General features: G+C 47.5%; 1 protein-coding gene across 1 annotated transcript; it reads left to right on the top strand.

Annotated features, from left to right (window-relative positions):
* Positions 1-257: 257 nt before the first annotated feature.
* GFI1B (growth factor independent 1B transcriptional repressor) lies at positions 258-13,120 on the top strand. Its single transcript, XM_068211168.1, has 7 exons — positions 258-2,488; positions 7,340-7,468; positions 8,838-8,984; positions 9,534-9,796; positions 10,064-10,201; positions 10,654-10,819; positions 11,256-13,120. Exons 2-7 carry the CDS (start codon positions 7,354-7,356, stop codon positions 11,432-11,434), a joined length of 1,008 nt encoding a protein of 335 aa, XP_068067269.1. The 5' UTR covers positions 258-2,488; positions 7,340-7,353; the 3' UTR covers positions 11,435-13,120.
* The last annotated feature ends 2,280 nt before the right edge of the window (positions 13,121-15,400 follow it).

Here is a 15,400-nt window from a genome sequence, read left to right as displayed (position 1 = left end):
TTTCTGTGCCGTTAGCTCAGGGATCAGTCTGTCTGCACTTACATCTGGCCTTGTGAGCTCATGGCTACCTGGGGGGGCCAGAGGAGCTGCTCCAGCTGTTGCTGACACTGGAGGCATCCTCCTTTTCCACAGGGCTGTGCCCAGTCCCCTTGGCAGCACCTCTGAAATCAGCTGGCTGGGGGGGATTTACTGAACATAGAATCTTAGAGTGGCCTGGAGGGGACCTTAAAGCTTTTGACACTACTTTTCTAGGTTTGTTTTTTTTTTTTTTTTTTTTTTTTTGTGTGTAGTTGACTTACTTGGACTGTCTTGAGTTTAAGAGGCACATTCTGCACCCATTTGCACTGTGTATCATTGGGAAGTCTGTGCTCAGGGGTGCTGGCAGAAGCCAGCTCCAGTGTTTCATAAAACTACATCTCAGGCCTTTTCAGCAGCTTGTCATTTTCCTGTTTTGTTTTATTCCTGTAACTGTCTTCATACAAACCCTGAAGCTGCAATGTACATTTTGGGTTTCTGTTACAATGCTTGTTTTCCTAGCGGGAAATGTAATCCCTCAAATGCCTGTGTTTAAGAGGATGCAAATCAGCTTCTAAGCACAATGCCTTGGGAACGTTTCTTTCATGCAAAACTCAGCTAGATAAATATGGAGGGGAGGAGGGAGCGGGAAAGGGGATTGTTCGCTTCTGTAAACAACAAGAATTAATTATGCTCAGTATTATGACAGATGGGTTAAGATCAAAATCTGAATCTTTCTCAACGCGGGTGAAATCCACGCTCCTATCTCCGAGTTGCATCAACCCCATTGCACAGCCCGGCCGGTGCCATGGGGCAATGCCACGGCTGGCACCCGTGCCTGTGCTGGCACAGCCTTGGGGACAGCAGGCCCTGCCGTGGCTGGGTGCAGAATCCCTCTGCTCTCAGCCCCCAGTGTCCCTGGATCTGCTCCGTCAGGGAAGCCCCAGCCTCCCGCTGAGCCCGGGGCAGAACAAAGGTTGTTCCTTCCTGGTGTTCCCCACCCTGAGCTGCAGCAGGAAAAGGGACCCAGCAGAGCCACGCAGCTGTAGGAAGCAGTGAAATGCGTTTGGAAGCTCACAGGGAGCAGGAAACTCCATCTCCAGAGGAGTTTTCCTGCTGGTGGCAGTCCAGTACTCAGCACACAACAGCTGCTGTACACTTCTTTACCTCTGGAATGATGAATTCCTGGAAGGCATCTCTGCGCTCTCAGTTCCACCATGCACAGAGAGAGCTGTGAGCACAGGAGGGGACATCCGAGGGCGCACACAGTTCATGCCACTGTGCACCTGCACAGCCAGGAGGGTTGGGATAACTAGAGAATAGGTGGAATCAAGGAATTACTCCCCTTCTCTCTCTCCCAAGTATTTGGGGATTTCAGCTCTCCTTGTTTGTCTCCAAATAGGAGTGATGCCCAAGGATTCTAAAAGAAAAAACTGTTCTCCAGCTCCTGTTCCCACCTGTGCTAGAGAACAACCTGGGGACAGTCACTCTGCCCCTGCTCCTTCCTCCCTCCTTCCACCGGGCCATTACTTTGACACTCAATTCTTTCACATTTGCAAACCCATTCTCAAACCTTTTTTGAAAGCAAGCGATAGAAGTGCAAATTCTTATTATTGCTCTTGAAGAGCTTTTTGCAAAGCTGTTGTTAATGAGCTTGCTTAATGAGCTTTCTTAAATCTATATTTATACCCTGTATACAGCTGTATATAGATAGAGCAATGCCTAAAATATGTGTGGATTGCACACACATATGCCTGGGAAAATGAAGGGTGATTAACACGCATCTTCTTCAGTTATACCATGCAAGTATTTATCCGTTTTTCCTTGGAAATTGGAGAGATAAAAGATCCATTCTGGAATAAAATAATTCTGTGCACATGTGCTCGATGGTTTTGTTTATGAGCCCCAAGTATGTGAGTGTGTGTGTGTGTGAGACAGATGGTGTGTCTGTTTGTGAGAGATATGATGTGGGGATGAATGTCTGTAAAAATACAGGTTTCTTAAGGGCTTTTTTAAATTTTTTTTTTTTTGAAGGAAAAGACAAAATAACAAATGCCTGCTCAGTACATTATTTCCTGTGTCATGCTTTTTGTCAATATGACAGAGGAGTATTCCTGCAGAAGGCAAAGCTGCCCCCAAAAGTGAAGGGTGCTGCCCCCAGGGCTTCGAGCTGGGCATCGTGAATTCTCTTCAAGTTGTCAAAGTCCTGGGAAGTTTTGATAAGCAAATACTTTCTGGGCTCTGCCTCTTATTGGCTGTTTCTTCACCGCCAGATTTTGACACAAATAATCTGATTGAAAAATCAGGGAGGGGAACAGGGGGAAAAAAAAACAGAGAGAAAAAAGGAGAAGTATCTATTTCAACTGACTGCGACCAAGTGAAAAAGTGGAAGAGGAGTCCTGCGAGAGGACGACGTCTCGCTTGTCTGGGGAGATTTCAAGGCAAATCCAGTAAAGCAAAGTCCCTCAAACAGGTGATTGATTTATTCTTTTAAACACTTTTAATTGCATTGGTTTTCTCATTTTTCTGATATGTTTTTCTAAGCTTTTTTCCTCCTTCTTCGCTTGTGTCTGCAAATATGTAATATATTCCATTGCCTAAGCCACTTGTCCTGAGGGCTCCTTTATGGTAATGGTTCACCCGACTCATTTGAATTGAACCTTTTGAAATTATATGCCCTGTATTTCACTTTTACATGTGAAAAAGGCAATAGAGCTAAATATAAGAGATGTGACAATGGTCTCAGGTACCTGTGTCCCAGCCAGCTCCATCAGCAGGACCTGTGGAGTTTTTTACTTTGCCATTGAGGAGAGGGCAAGCTGTGCTTTTCCTTTTATTTGCTCTTTTATAGGGCCAGACCTTTACATTCAGAGAGCAGCACACCTCTGCTGCCGTCACCTGTGCCAGTTTTTGTAGGTGACAATTCCTCTCTCATTCAGGATTTTTGCTTTGAATCCATCTTTTATTATTTTTCCACCCTTTTTAAATATAGGCTGATTAATCTAACAATTTTTTAGCATATGGAATTAGCTATTTATAGGCACTTCTCATATCACAAGATTGATTCAATACATTAATGATTTGCAAGTTCACATTGAAATTGCATCTGTACATTAAGGAGATCTGGGATTTAGGAGATTGCAATGTATAATTCCATCCATGGAACCCTAAGGCAAAGTTTCCTAAAGCCAGTGCCAATCCCAACATCACAGGGAGCTATGTGAGCTTTTTGGAGAACAAGTGCTGCAATTAACAATCTAAATATTTTTTTTTTGTGGGTGGTGCAGCTATACCAGCATTTCTGTTCAACTTCTTCGACAAAATTTCCACCATAATTTGCTGCCCCTTGCATAATGTCCATTTATCCAGTCTTACCACAAGAATTAAGTGTCCTGTTAATTTTTCCAATAAAAAAGTGGTGTTTAAATTACTTGCCCCAAGTACATTCAATTTTGCAAGGGTGAACTAGTGAAGAAATTATTAATTTTGTTGTAAAGAGCTGAAAATCTTTCAAATTTGACTTTATATTTAAAGAGTCAAGAGTCCATAAAACTTCTTATTTTATTTTATTTGGGCTCTTAAACCACAGACACATTGTGTTCTACTTTGCACCTTTTTTTCTTCAAAAATGTAGTCTTTTGAAAGAGAAACTATTCTGTATTTTTGGAAGCTTCACTTTTTCCAGAAGAAAAAGAAGGGAAAAAAAGCAGGAAAAGGGCAATAATAAGGTATAAATATAAATCATATAAATTAAGTAATGGAAAGGAAAAAACCCTTTTTAGCCTAAAACTCTGTATGCTCATCAGCTTCTCTGAAGATGTGGTGTAATGTACTACTAGAGAGTACTAGCCTTGCAATGCCAGTTAAAGTTTAATGTTTCACTGAATGTAGCAAGAAAAAGTGTTTATTCTCTGCAATTAACCTTGGAAATCTGAAAACAGAATTACTTGAATTTAGAGAAGAATGCAAGTCACCTTTAGAATGGAGCTTTCACTGCAAATTGGGTCCTGCAAACAGTGTCCCCACCAAAGGCTTCATAACCTAATTCAGTGAGAGTCTGAATTTCCTCTAAATTACATCAAGGACCACTCCTGTGGGTTTGGGTTCTGAGAGCTGTTGTGCACTGAAGTGAGAGTGAGGGCTTCATGAGGAGCACAGGATCCAGTAAAATGAGGATCCTGGAGTCAGAAGCCACCAAGCCCATTTGCGATGTTTCAGTGTCCCATTAGAGTTTTACCTGGGATACTCTGCAAAATCATCCAAAAGCGTTGCTGAGGATGAAGGAACTTTGAGTTTGAACATGCAAATGCTGGATCTGCTTTCAGATCTGACTGAGGAATTTATAACTGGTGAAAGAAACCCTTCTAAGGTGCTTCAGGTGAGGTACCCAAAATAGTGAAGCTGCTTTTTACCCCTTGGCTCCCGCTGTCTTTTTCTCAGGGCACATTAGAACATTATTATACAGCTGCAAGAAGGGCAGGCGAATAAGAATGCCAATTCTAGCCACCTACTGGTTTTATGTCCTATATTGAATTGATAAAAATGCCAGAACACTTCCATTTTGGATGGGCACTCCTGCCCAAGCAATACATTTCCCTTGTGCACTTACCAGTCCAGGTAGAAACAGCTGCCACAGGAGCTGAAATGAACAAAAAAAGAAATTTTAATTTTCAGCAAAAGGTTGAAGCTAAATTCTTTCAGAAGCTTCAATAACTCTAAAACATAGCAGGGTGCAGGGTCCATTGTCCACAGCACTGCTTTTCCTGGGAAATACAGTGAGCCATTAGGAGCAGCTGATCTCTTGCTACAGATAATCTGGAGTTTCCAGGAAAACCAGTCCTTTTTTCCTCCCACAATCTCTGCCTGTAGCTTTCCTTTAGCCTGGTTGTGTGAATCACAAAGCCAGTCCAGGGCAGTTGTTAATTAACTCTGCTTTGGGCTCCCAGTTCCTTTTTTTTTCTGTAAAATGGGGTGGGGGAAGGTGACTTCCTTTTGCAACGTTCAGTCCATTGAGGATGGCTGTGCTCAGTCGTGGCCGTTATCAGCACTCGGGACACTGGACCAAATTTGACTTTTACACAGGCTGGGGCAAACACATCCAGAAAGATTCTTTTTATTCATGGACATCTGCTTTCAGGCACCACTGGAAAAGAGGGGTTGTACTTAGTGCTGTCTGTACTTGGCATATGGGCACTGCCATAAAACTTTGCTGGATTGCTTAAACCACCCATGTCCAGACCTCTGATTTACCTGGCTGAGCTGCCCGGCTGCTGCCACAGGATTCTCCAGCCTGAGGGCAGGGAGAGTGGCAGTTCCAGCAGGCACAGCTGGATGCAGGCTCTCACCCTGGGGTTACCCACTGCCACAGCCTCTTCCTCCGCTGTGGAGGAAGCCCAGGGAAACGAGCTGGTTAATTCAGGCAGAGAAATCCGATGTGTGAAGTTTCCTGGTGTGAATACCCCTCATTGTGGACACAGTGCTGCCCCACCACATGGGAAAACCCCTGTGACAGGAGTGGAAATTCCAGGTCTGAAGGGTTTGAGGCAGCACTTTAACTTGTGGCAGGTGTATAATGCAGGGTTGGGTCTGTGCACAGGTAGCTCAGCTGGAACTGCCCAAGAGCTCAGCAGTGCTGCTGGAATGGGAGGGAGACGGGCTGAGCAGAGCTGCTGAAGGGTTATAGCCCACTGCAGAACAGCTCTGTGTTTGCTCTGAGCTGGAGCTATTTCTGTGCCTGCAGCTTTGCACTGGGCAGAGACTCTTTGCAGCTCTTTGAATAAACCTCATTAGAGAGCTCCAGGAGAGCAAAAAGCAGCCGTGTGTACTTCAGTGTCCCTTCCCTCAAGGGCTTGCTTATGGTCCCTCCTCAGTAAATTAAATTAAAAGTCTGCTCTTGGCCTCAGCTTTCTATTATTCATCTCAAGCTACACGTAAATTTCTTGGAAAAAGATGAAGAAAAACAGGTGAGTCATTTCAGAAGAAAAAATGGTTAGAGCCAACAAGAGTTATCCCTGAAATCATAGATGGAACAGTGGGAATCCTGCACCAGATTTAAAAGGACAGCAGCATATCCAAAGGCAGCTGGGCTGGGGGCACGCTGGCAATCCCCCTGTCCCCAGCAGACCTGGCTGTGGGAATCCCACAGCTTTAGACACCACTGTAAATGTGGCCCTCAGACCTTTAAACAAAACACCACTGGGCTCTGTAATTATATTTAGCATGAAGGGGCAATACTTCTGAACCCTGGGGAACAGACCTTTCCATCCCTGCCTCTTTGGGATTTCAGGACTGCTCTGTCCTTGGACAGACATTTCATATCATTCCTGCTTAACAGGCTCAAACTTTATGGATTTTGGGGGGGTTTTCTTTAGTAAATAAGTTCCACTGACCTGCTCTCAGGAAGGAAAAAAAACACTGTTTCCAGTCAACAGGAGTCAGGACTTAAATGCTGACTTTTCAAATGAAATATAGCAAGATTTGTTTTTAGTGCCTCTATCCCAAACAATTACAAGGGAAAATGCAAATACACATGCAAATAAGGCACCAGCTGATATTACTGCACACAACATTGTCCCTGTTGCCACCCTGCCTCCATCAGAGCAGTTACCAGCCCCAGGGAGTGGGCACAGGGTGGGCTGGGTTCTGGATAGCAAAGATAACACATGCATTGCAAGAGAATTTGGTATGATTAAATTTCAGCATTTTATGTTTGTCCCTAGCCCGCCACTTCAACGGTCTGTAATATTTGAGTTGGGTCCAAAAGGTGACTTCTCACCCAGCTCTCCTGCTCTGCCTCTGCTCTCTTGTTTGTCAGGCAGAACTCCAACTAGTCAAGTAAGAGGGAAGCCCTCCACACATCATTCTGCAGGGATTTCCCTGTCTCTCTCCTATTACTGGTATTGTTTCTATCATTATTGTTTATGTAATAATTTCACAGTAGAGCCCAGGCCATGGCTTGGGACAGGGCCCTTCCAGGTGCAGCACAAACACTCAGACTTTCTCCAGTGGGGATCTCTAATCCGTGGTTCCCTCTGTGTCCTGTCAGGGAGGAGAAGATCAGAAATGCAGCCTGTCCTGTAGTCAGATCAGGACTACAAGAGACAGGTCCTGGCTTCCAACGTGTCTGCCACAGACAGTTTTGGTCTGTTTCGGTAACACAGCTCTTGGGTTAAGCTGTCCCTGTTTCTTTTTCTGTAATCCTTTCCCTCGGCCTGGGTTAATTGTGAAGTGTCATTTTTACAGAGTGCACTTAATCTGAAGCAAGTGGGAATTTGCTCCCCAGGCCACAGAGGTTTACCTGGTGTTTCTCTGTGTTTCATCCCAGAAGGTGAATGGAAGATGCCACGTTCCTTTTTGGTGAAGAGCAAAAAGGCTCACACCTATCACCAGCACCGCTGTGTGGAAGATGACCTGCCAGTACTCACGTGGGGTCCAGTCACCTCTGCCTTCACTGGTGAGTCAGTCCAGCCCCTGGGCTTGTAGGAACACACCGAGATAAATCAATAATTCAGTAGGTAGCTAAGGGAGCAGGATGAGTGAGCTAAAGAGCATCCAAGGGCTTCCACACAGGGATGTCAGTGTAAGGGCAAGCTGATCCCTTACAGTGTGTCCTTTCTCTGCCCCAAATCCACTCTGATCCTCCCTTTGTTTCCTGCTGGGTTGCTGGGGAGATTTGAGCTATAAGATACTGTGTGGAGTTGGTCATATTTGGGAAAAAAATGACCAACATCAGGCCACTTATAGCTGGGAAAAGAGCTTGCACTGGGTTGTCAGTGTTCTACAAACTCCCAACTCTGCCACCTCCATCTCTGGTTTCCTGTGCTCACTGCCCACATTCTCTCTTGACTGCATCTTCTCTACCTTGGGGTGTTACCATCTCTTCCTGGTGTTAACACCACCCAACACAGCTCTGCCCATCCCTGCTGTGCTCCCTCTGCTCCTGCTCTCCCACAGCCATCCAAGCAGTGGCAGGGCCAGAGTAATTATCTTCTCCCTTCAGGCACCATTCAAATTTTCTTTATTCAAATTTAGGATCAGTTTACCCTTTGTTCTAGCCCTGGCTATCAAATTAGAGTCGGGCCCTGAGATAAGTTTGATAAAAAAGAAAGGAGGTAACATTTTAATTTCCATTACTGCCGCCATCCTTTGGCCATTTGTTGTGTCTCTGGTGCAGCGGCAGGTTTTGACAAGAGATTAACACTGTCCTCCAGCAGATCTATCCCATCTCCAGCAGAAAGGATACACGTTAGTTCTGTGATTTTAGATTTTTACTACAAAGTTTAACGAGGAGTGGCTGATGTTGTTAAAGGCTGGGAGAAGAATGGAGAAATAAATGGGAGTGTGGGCAGGAGGAGACAAGGCTCAGTGCATAAGGACTTGCCTCCCCTCTCTGCTTCCCTACTTGGCTGTCCATAAATCCATGTTAACAATACCCAACTCTCTCAGGAGAGGGCTGGGGAGGTTAATAAGTTAGTGATTGTTAGTTACCCACACAAACAGAAATGGTTTTAAATAGGGAAATTATTCTTACAGACATAATTCTAGCGTTGATTTTCTCTAACTGTATCAGGTATCAAGGATCCTGTCATCTCATCCTGCCCCTCTGCCTTGCCTATCTCATCCTGCTTGGAATTTCCCTTCCTCAGCAATGGGCAGACCTTGAATGCTGATTGCATCACTCTGCACTTCCTTAGGGAATTGAGCATGGGCTGCTGTGTCCAGGCAGGAGTTCACACCAGAGTGCAAAACTCACCTAAACAGACTCTTCTTGTAGCAGCAAGAGTGACGTAACTGTGACCTAAGTGTGACACTGCTCTTTACAGCCACAGGAGACAGGAGACCAGAGGACATCAATAAACAGGACCTGGGATGTGTGGTTCCAAAACAAGAAAAGGACACACCTGAACTGAAAGAAGACAGTGTCCCTGTCCAGTACCTGAGCAGGATGCTGCCAGGCCCTTCAGCTCAAGGTTGGCTACCCAAAACCCCAATTGCAAAAGAGGTTAGGGCTGAGCTGGTTATGGAGCCCCTAAAACTGGGCCCAGATTTTCAGTAAATGAGAGCTCTTATTTTGACATCAATGGTCAAACTTGCCAGAGGCAGAGCTCATCAGGAGCATTCTGTATTTCCCTTTACAGTTCTGGTCTGCACCAGAAAGAATGAAGGACTGTGCTGTGATTCCCAATGAATGAACCTCCCCCACATTAATGCAGCTCTGTGCTACGTGGGTCAAGGCAGGTGCCCACAGGCTACTTGTTCAAACACCTCATCAAGGAGGGCTAGCAGGGGGCTCAATATTCCCTTAGCCATAAAGTTCCCATGGCATTCTTTGCCATAAAATTTCCTCAGATTGAAATCAAAGTCACGATGGGAACTTTACCTAGGCAATCAGGATTTGAATCAAGGAGAAGTTGCCAACTGCAACTCCTGAGGTCAGGCAAGATGGGGAACTTTTTAACAGGTGCCCAACTTCAGGCAATGGTGTGACACTCACCTCTCCCTCTCCTTTGCAAACTCAGAGATGGCCATGCCAGGGCTGCAGATCAAGGACTGCACTAACACAGCGAGCACCCCAGCCTTCTACAAAGCTGGTTTTTCCTGGGATGCTTTCCACATGCCATACAGCTACCAGCAGATGTCTTCCAGCATGCAGTCAGCCCTGCTGGAGCACCCTGTGAGCCTGTATGGGAGCCACCTCCTGCCCAGCACCGAGCCCCCCCTGGATTACAGCCTGCATTATTCCTCAGACATGGACACCTTCCACTGCGTGAAGTGCAACAAGGTGTGTGTTGGATGAGAACCTCTGGGGTGGGGAGGGCCTGCAGGGATTTCCATGGCACACATGAAGCATGAAACCCATTCTTCAGTCGGGCACACCAAAGTGTGTGGCTCAGAGTGGGGCCTGCAGTCAGGAGAACAAGGCAGTGGGAATGCTGCAGTTCACATGAGTTCTCACAGAGGGGAGAATTAAATAAAGAGAAGGAATTGAAAACAGAGGTGGAGATGCAGCCACCTCATGTCAGAAAACCACTGGGATTTTGTTTTGCAGGTGTTCTCCACTCCCCATGGACTGGAGGTCCATGTCCGAAGGTCTCACAGCGGGACCCGTCCCTTTGCTTGTGAAGTGTGTGGCAAAACCTTTGGGCATGCTGTGAGCCTGGAGCAGCACACCAACATCCACTCCCAGGTGGGTGGCATGGTTCCAGAGAACCAGCTCTGGACCTCAGCTCTTGCTTAATCCATTACAGAGGAAGTGACACTTCCTAGGTTACAAACGTGATGCCTTTCCTGTGGCACGCAGTGACAAGGACAGGAGCTCTAGCTCTGAAAACCACAGCTCATAGCTCTTGGTCTCACAAATCTCAGTCTGCCCTTCAGAATTCCTTGGAAGGGAAGGCAGGATCATTGCTACTCGCTCTTCTGTGCCTCACCTCCTGCTAAAGGGTGCAGGAGTTGGGATCACAAGATGTGATCCATTTCCATAATTAACCCTCCCTGCGTTCCCTTTGTGCTGCACCCAGCGTTATCACTCTTCGAGCCAAGGAGATTTGCTTATCAAATCTACAATTCTCATCACTCTTCAAGCTCTGTCACATGTCTTGCAGCCTTAGACATCCCATGATTTTCCTTCCCCAACAGGAAAGAAGCTTTGAGTGCAAGATGTGTGGGAAGACATTCAAACGTTCCTCCACCCTCTCCACTCACCTGCTGATCCACTCGGACACGCGGCCCTACCCCTGCCAGTACTGCGGGAAGCGCTTCCACCAGAAGTCAGACATGAAGAAGCACACGTACATCCACACAGGTGAGAAACAAAATATTCCATGAGAAAACCAAAATTAGAGCCCATCATGCCAATGTACATACACAGTCCCCAAGCACAGAGGTTTTAGACTGGGGATAAGTGTCCAGAGGCACTGCAAAGTTATTATTCCACATGGGGTGAGACAGCAGGAGGCTGAAGCACATCTGCCTGACAAGGAGGTCGTTATTGGCCAGCCTCTGGTGCATGTTGTGGTTTTACCCAGCCCTGGATGCAGGAAATGGGTCACTCAGCTGGAGAGGATTGTCCCTGGTTCTTCCCACCCTCTGGTGCTGGATCTCAATCCAGACACATCACCAGGAGAGCTGGGCTGGCAGCACCTGATGCCCAAGCAGGCCTAACTCTGCTAAAATGCATTTCTACCTCTCTTTATTCACCTGTTAAAGTGGTTTTTTTTACCATTTTCTGTGCCCTGCAGGAGAGAAGCCCCACAAATGCCAGGTGTGTGGCAAAGCCTTCAGCCAGAGCTCCAACCTGATCACCCACAGCCGCAAACACACGGGCTTCAAACCCTTCAGCTGCGAGCTCTGTGCCAAGGGCTTCCAGCGCAAGGTGGATCTGCGCCGGCACCGAGAGACCCAGCACAGCCTCAAGTGAGGGGTCTTTGCTGGAGCTCCCACTTCATGCTCCAGGGAACAAGACTGTCCACAGCACCTCCATCCAGCTCAAAAAGCTCCCATGGTGTCCCGTGTTGCCCCGGGGACCGGCTTTGGTGTTTGGCACCACAGGGCCTTGCACATCCCAGAGAAACCTGTGGGAGCTTTCACTTTTTGATTGCAACAGGTACCAGCCCAGATCTGACATCACCTGCTCAAGTGTAAATCCAGAGGAATTCCTCCAAGGTCACTGTTACTCTGGCTTTACACCAGGAGCAGAATCCAGTTCATCAGGCTGCCCAGTGGGGAGGAGGGGACTCCTGGGCTGGTGGCAGCAACAATCTGTACAAAGCTGGTGCTGTAACCATGCTCTGCTCTGATGGTTGGGAAGATAAGCCCAGGGCATGCAAATAGATTGCATTCAGTCAGCTGTGTTCAACCTGGACAGGCCTTCTGCAGAGACTTGCCCAGGCCATAAATTCTGCCAACAGACACCTTAAAGTCATTTCTTTCAGCAGAGCATTTACTGTGATCAAATGACAAGTTAACTGGTGCTGTATTTTTAGCTTGGAGTGGGAGGAAAATACTGAAGAAACAGCTTCTATCCCTAGCAGATAACAGGGGTCTCTAAATACATTCCTCAGACACACCACGCTGCAGAGATCCCAAGCAGGTCCAGGACGAGCCAGACCACAGCACCAGGCACGAGCTAATAATCCCCTTGTCTTGGTACCATGGGAGAGTCTGGCTGCTCTTGGAATCGGGGCTGGTATGTCCCACAATATTTCCCTGCATGCTGGACATGCCAGCTTAGAGCTGTCCTGAGTCACTGCATGGGCAGGAGTGACCCTGGATATCGATGTCAAGGGCCAGATTTCTGCTTGCCAGGCACTCTCCTCAAGGAGGAAGTGACTGAGCCTGTACATGCTGGCAGAGCATACGAGTACCTCACAAGTATTATACAAAGAGAGCAGTGGTATTTCCTCCTTTTGCCAGGTCTGGGGGTTGAAGCAAAGCACTGGAGCAAGTAAAGAACCAGTTCCCCTCCAAGCTCTGCCAAATTCGCTCTCTATAACCTTTGGCAAATCACTGCACTTGGCTTTTGTTTTTCCACCCCTCCTGGTGGAAAAGTGGGGCCATTCACTGAGGTTTGTGGAGTCCCATGAGCTCTTAACAGGAAGGACAAAGTATTATTATAACATTATTATAACATAGACAAGTGTTTTCAGTTAATTGGGCATTGTAGCTGCACATGGCTCACTCCTAACTGCATCCCTGAACACACGGCCTTGCACAATGACACCGGTGGGAATTACCCTGGGAGCAGGCTGTGGCCATTCACTCCAGAGGCTTATGAAGGAGTGCCCATCATGGACAAAGACACAATGATCCAAGTGGAAAATTCATGTATTGCCAGGAGAGAACTGCCCACAGTCCCTCTGCTGTAAATCCCAAGTTATTCTCCTAAGACCTAAAATGTTCTTGCCCCTTTTATGCTGTGCCTAAGCTGTAAGTCATTAATATGCACCTGGAAACTCAAACCCAGAGTCTGTACTCCTGGCTTTACTTGTACACTGTAAATATGTATTTATACTTATTCTACTGTATATTTTTATTGCACTATACCAGACAGTGACATGTACAGGCCTGCTGGGATTCATCTGATAAATCTGTTCCTTCTTAGTAACTGGGCTAACACAGTGTAGTTCATGTTCAAAACACTCATTTAAAGAACGGCTCACACCTGACTCTGGGGACACAGGCAGTGGGGATGGGGTGCAAACGGAGAAGGGAAAGAGTCTAGGACTGCTCTTTATGGTTTGAGTGGGAATAAAGAGGGAAATTCACATGCAGGAAAGGGCTCCCATTAAAGAGACTTTCATCCTGGAGACAGATTGGTGCAGAGCCCCACAGAGCCAGAGCCAGCTCTGCAGAGTTGGAGGGCCACACCAGGTGCACGGAATGTGTGTCCAACAGACACTGCCAAAGCCCCCCCAAAATCCCTGCTGTCCTTCCCTGAGCCATTCTGGGGAAGGTGCATAACCTGTGATGGAACTGGTCCCCAGCCCCACACACACCTGTGAGCACCCACACATGCACAAGCATTGCTCAAGGTAAAGTCATTTCAGATTATTAAAATTACTGCCCAAAATGCAAACTGTGTTTGTTATTCCCCTTGTCCTCCACTAATCTGCAAACAGAAATATTCAAAGAGGCTGTCAGCATCTGGCCTGCTCAGGAGCAAAACCCTCCAGCCCCAAACCACACAGGCACACCAGCACAGACTTCCCTAGGGACAGCAGGGGTGTCTGACTCATGTAAAGCTTCCCAGTTTTGGCCATTTGGAGTCAAGTGCTGGCACACATCAATTGGCAAGAGTGCCTGTGACCACTCATAGAACCAAACCAGACTGCTGGTTCTTCTGAGCCTGATGAAGAAGAGCTGCTGTATCCATTAGATTTTCATTCCTGCCCTTGGTTTCCAAGGTACAGAGGAGCAATAACCTTCAATGGACAGCTGGGATCTTCTCTCCTGTGTGCTCCTACAGCTCCTCCCTCCAAACACAGCACACATCACCCCAGTCCTGTCTGCTATTTCCCCAGGAGTCCAGGGTGGGTTACTGAGCCCAGACATTCCTGAAGAGCAGCTACGCTGGAGGAGGCAGTGCCAGGAGAGAACTGGTGTTGTTAACACTTAACCTGGTGCTTGTGAGGAGCCCAGGGAGCACATCCCAGGAGATCCAGGGACGACTTTGCCTGGATGGGCAGCGAGGGGAGGAGCACCCTGGGAAGGCTGCAGGCAGCGTGCTGCTGCAGAGCTCTGGAGAGCACAGCTGTGGCCAGAGCAGTGCAGGGGATCCAGGCTGACCCATTCCCACAGGCACAGGCAGCCTACCAGAGACACAGCCTTGTGCAGGCAAAGGCTGCAAACACTGGCAAAGGCACCAGCAAGCCAGAGACAGGAGGTGACAAAAGGAAGGAGAGGACAGGGAGTTAACTTGCAGTGTTTTCCACTAAGACACTACAGTTTCTTCCTCTCAAGTAATGAGTTGCCACTTTAAGATCACCTAATGCCCAAGCCCTGGCATTGCTTGAGGCCTATGGATGCCAACAGCCTGAAGGAAAAACACAGCAGAGCTCCACTGCCCCTTCTTCCCTCCCAGCACAGCACCAGCCATGGGCAGACCTGCTACAAAGAGCAGGCAAAGGGCTGCCCTGATCCTTGGAGCTGCTGAATCTGCACCACGGGCACCCAAGGATGCTCAGCACCCGTCAGGACCAGGCCATGGCTGTCACCAACTCCAAACACACCTGGCCTTGCTCTCCAAGCATGCAAATCCTCCTCAGTTCTGATCACTCTGGTTCAGCCCCTTTCTCACCGCCTCCCCTTGCATCACAAACATTCTGGTCAGTCAGTCAAGGAAACAGATAGCAAAAAGCAAAATCTCAACTAATCTCTGTGGCTGAAGAAAGAGCTGATTGTTTTTGCCGCTCTTTGAGCCGGCTCTGTATCCTGTACTTCCCCAGTCCCCTTCACACTTTCTTCCCTTTATTGCTAGGGGAAAAAAATCCTGGTCTCTGGGCTGTTTTGTTTAGCAAATGAGGGACATGCAAAGCACTAACCCCGGGCATCTGTCAGGAGGAGAGAGGTGCCTCTGTGTCTTCCAGACAGCCTTGAGGCACTGAGAGCAGCAGCCCAGAAGAGCTATGATTAAGGGTGGATTTCAGTTTGGACGCGGGATGGACCTGTCTTCCTAACGAGGACAGAGCCACGGGACACCTGCAGGAAGCAGAGGGGTGTTCCCAGCACTGGGCTGGACTTATCTTCAGGTTGTAATAACCTCACCGAGTGCAATCCTGGAGAAGGCAAGACCCTGAAGCTTTCTTGTGTTGGCAATTGTTAAGGAAGCCCTAAACAGAACTGAGAGGAAGGACAGGGAAGAATTAGACTCCAGTTGGGTGCAGGT

The sequence above is a fragment of the Anomalospiza imberbis genome, chromosome 21 (genome assembly GCF_031753505.1).
Source record: "Anomalospiza imberbis isolate Cuckoo-Finch-1a 21T00152 chromosome 21, ASM3175350v1, whole genome shotgun sequence".
Taxonomy (NCBI): Eukaryota; Metazoa; Chordata; class Aves; order Passeriformes; family Viduidae; genus Anomalospiza; species Anomalospiza imberbis.
The sequence above is the reverse complement of the archived record's forward strand: the minus strand, read 5'-3'. Positions and strand labels throughout refer to the sequence as shown.